We start from the raw sequence: 3,349 nt of genomic DNA on the forward strand, positions 1-3,349 counted from the left end.
ATGCAAAAAGAAGAAAAAAAAAAAAAAGACATGAGAAAAACATTGCTTTACAAACCTTAAGACTTAATAAAAAAAAAAATTGATATTTTGCGTATGAAAGCATTGTAATATATACTGATAATCTGCCAAATTACGTTAACATTTGCTTACTAATTAAAAAGTTATAGCATGATAACTATAACAAGCACAAAACTGTTACGAGTTTGGTCCCGGGGACTGAGCCCGTGCTGAAAGAGTTAATGAAATAAAATAAATGCAACTTAAACAACATTTACACTCACCACTTCATTTTTTAAGTTAAATAGGTGATAGATGCATCTAAAAACTGTGGTGTTTTCATCAAAATCTTCTTGAAGAGGCAAACACTGAATTAACACAGGGAACACCTGTAACAAAACAAGAAATGTAGCATTATTACAACAAAAAATAAATTACCAGTAGGCTATGTAATTACACATCTACATTTGTTAAAAGGATTTACAAAATTCTGTATAATTAAATCAGTTTTTTTCTCTTTCGTCTGTGCATTCATATATCTGTTCAATGGGTCTTAAAGTTAAATTGCATCATAACAAATGAGGGTTTCATAGAATGAACTACAGCAGTTTTTTGTGACTTTTTAAAATTAATCATGTAATAATCTTTAGAAAAGCTCTATCTATAAAACACAGAACTAAACACATTCTTCTATGAAAATTAATAAACTGGTTTAGTAAAATAATATTTAAGGAGACAGAACATATGCAAAACCTCAATAAGATGAAATGACTAAAAGACTTTTCAAATGATACAACAGATTCAACTGAGAAATAATTTGCATATATTTATACAATAAGATAGGTCAAAAAGACCTTTTATCTTATACAAATTTTCAATTTTTGCTTGGTAATTGTTTAATAATAGTAATAACAATTCACTATAGTAAAAACAACAATAAAGTAAAATCTAAAAACCAAATATACTGCAATATTTTATACTTTAGACAATCAACATGCTGAAATATTTATGGCCATTTGTTGTGACAAGCAGATTTAACCCACAGTATCACAAAAACTTTTCCTCATAGTGCAACAATTAGGATACTCGCACGTCCTTGAATTTCCCACCTTAGTACCAAGTGTGCATACATCACTGAGAAAAAACAGAACTAGTGGATTTTGTTATTGAAAAAGTACTAAAAAAAGTAAAATTCTACATTTCATTTGTTAGTGGATAATTGAAACTTTTTTGAGAACCCACCCAAAATTTAATTATGCACTCAAAGGGTTAATAAAAACATGATTTAAAAATGATTAAAAAACATAGAGATATCTCAAAATTTATCTTAGTAATAAGTTTCCAACAGATTTATTCAAAATTTTATTTATAAGTTTATTGGGCAGTAACTTGTGGGAGATAAAAATAAAAGATCTTGAATGCTTTTTTTTTTACATACAGCTCTGATTTCACATCACAATGGACAAAGCAAGAAGAATGTGAAAACAACCTCTGCAATTAACTCATTTTTAAAACAATTCTTAGACCTATTAATTCTCCATATTTTGTTAGCTTTAAGTGTTTAAACCAAAACTTGTAAAGCATTAGACTGCATTTATATATAAATAGCATTTCATACAAGTGTTTGTCACTTATCACCCAGCCCAACTGATGAGTTCAGGTGTTGAACTAAAAGTTATTGAGCAGTGACTTGTGAGAGACCAAAGACAGATATGAAATTCTATTTTTTACAACCCCTTGATTTTGAGCTGCAATGGAGAGATTAAGAAGAATATAGACAAAATGCATGTGTAGTTAACTTGTTTATAAAACAAGTTTTAAGCCTTTTGGTTTTCCAATATTTTGCCAGATTGGGTGTTTAACTCCATAACTTATTTCCAAGTATAAATTTTATATTAAAAATTAAAATAATGTACCACTATCAAAAATTTTAAACACAATTCCAAAAACTTGGAGAACTAATGAGCACCGTGTTCCTTATAACTAATAACATGTAAATTAATAAATTAGTAAGATAATCTAACTAAATTATTAAGACTGATAGCAGAAATTAGCTACAGGGTTAGTGTGCTTGACCAAGAACAAAATTTCATGACTTTCTGATATGGAATTAACTAATTTCCAGGACCCAAAAACCTCTTATTCTTACAGACTGATTTACTAGAAGCATAAATATTCACTCAAATGTACTGAATTTCCTTCATAATTATCAAATAGAAGTACTACAATAATCTATAGTTAATTTATAATTCTCATTAAAAAAAAGTAGAACTAATGAGCACCAGAACACAAGGTTAGAATTGTACAACACATGGAACTGTTTTGTTGTACTTGCCGTAAACTAAATATGTAAAATTTCTTTACATTTCACATCGTCATCTCCCGAAAGTCAAATAATCTGTCATATGCTTGTAACAGCAGCTGAAACTGCATATTGTCCACAAGGATACTTTGGTTACTGTATATGTGGAAGTGTACACAAAGGTGTATAGTCTGTTTTCTTCTGTACTACTTCATGCTTTGAAAAGTCAAAAAGTAAATTAATTATTTTATAAGCTATTGTAAGGTAGGATATAATAGCCAGATTGCTGTTTTAAAAGTTAAAATATTCTATGTTTGTTGTTCCAATAGAAACCATTTAATATTGCTACTTGGCTTGAACACTTGACTTGGAGTATAACCATTAATTAATTATAATGTAAAATCAATACAGCTATGTGGTATACTTTTATTATAATAACAGTATAGCATCATACTCATAAAAGCCAAGTGTTGGTCAGTCATGCTCGATTTCTCCAAATTTTGTGAGTTACACGAGTCCAATTCGATTGGACTGATTATAATGTTTATGCAACCCAAGATGTCACTAAGAATATTTCTGAGTAGTGAACGTTGACATTCTAACTTTATACTTTTTCGTATTTTATCGCTTAAAGTTATGAGTTTTTTAAGGAAGAATTGTACGATGGGCTATCTGTGCTGTTTACGTTGTGGGGATCAAACTCTAAGATTATAGCTCCCAAGATTACCAATGAGCCAATGTGGACACGAGTCTTGGATAAAAATTGTTCATAACTACTTGCATAAATTAGTTGCAGAAAGTCTAAATTGCATCATATACGTCGTAGACAGTTCCCAATGGCCTATGGATAGAGAAAAAAATAATATATTCATAATTTTATCAAACTAACTATAAAAGTACTGACTTCATTCAAATCCTTAAATTTAACCTTTTTTTTTCTCACCTTACAATGTTTTTTTTTTTTTTTTTTAGGACAGATTAAGTTTTATCCTCCTTTACCCGTTAACTGGTTATTTAAAAAGTAACACTTAGGAACATGACTTTGATTTT

The 3,349-nt window shown here is 29.0% G+C and overlaps 1 protein-coding gene across 1 annotated transcript in view; it reads right to left on the reverse strand.

Annotated features, from left to right (window-relative positions):
• LOC106465207 (importin-4-like) overlaps window positions 1-3,349 on the reverse strand; it is a 93,642-nt gene that overhangs the window by 9,856 nt on the left and 80,437 nt on the right. Inside the window, exon 27 of the mRNA XM_013925410.2 lies at window positions 282-386. Within this exon, the coding sequence (XP_013780864.1) occupies window positions 282-386 (105 nt within the window). The remainder of the gene's footprint in view (window positions 1-281; window positions 387-3,349) is intronic.

This window comes from Limulus polyphemus, unplaced genomic scaffold (genome assembly GCF_000517525.1).
Source record: "Limulus polyphemus unplaced genomic scaffold, Limulus_polyphemus-2.1.2 Scaffold1868, whole genome shotgun sequence".
Taxonomy (NCBI): Eukaryota; Metazoa; Arthropoda; class Merostomata; order Xiphosura; family Limulidae; genus Limulus; species Limulus polyphemus.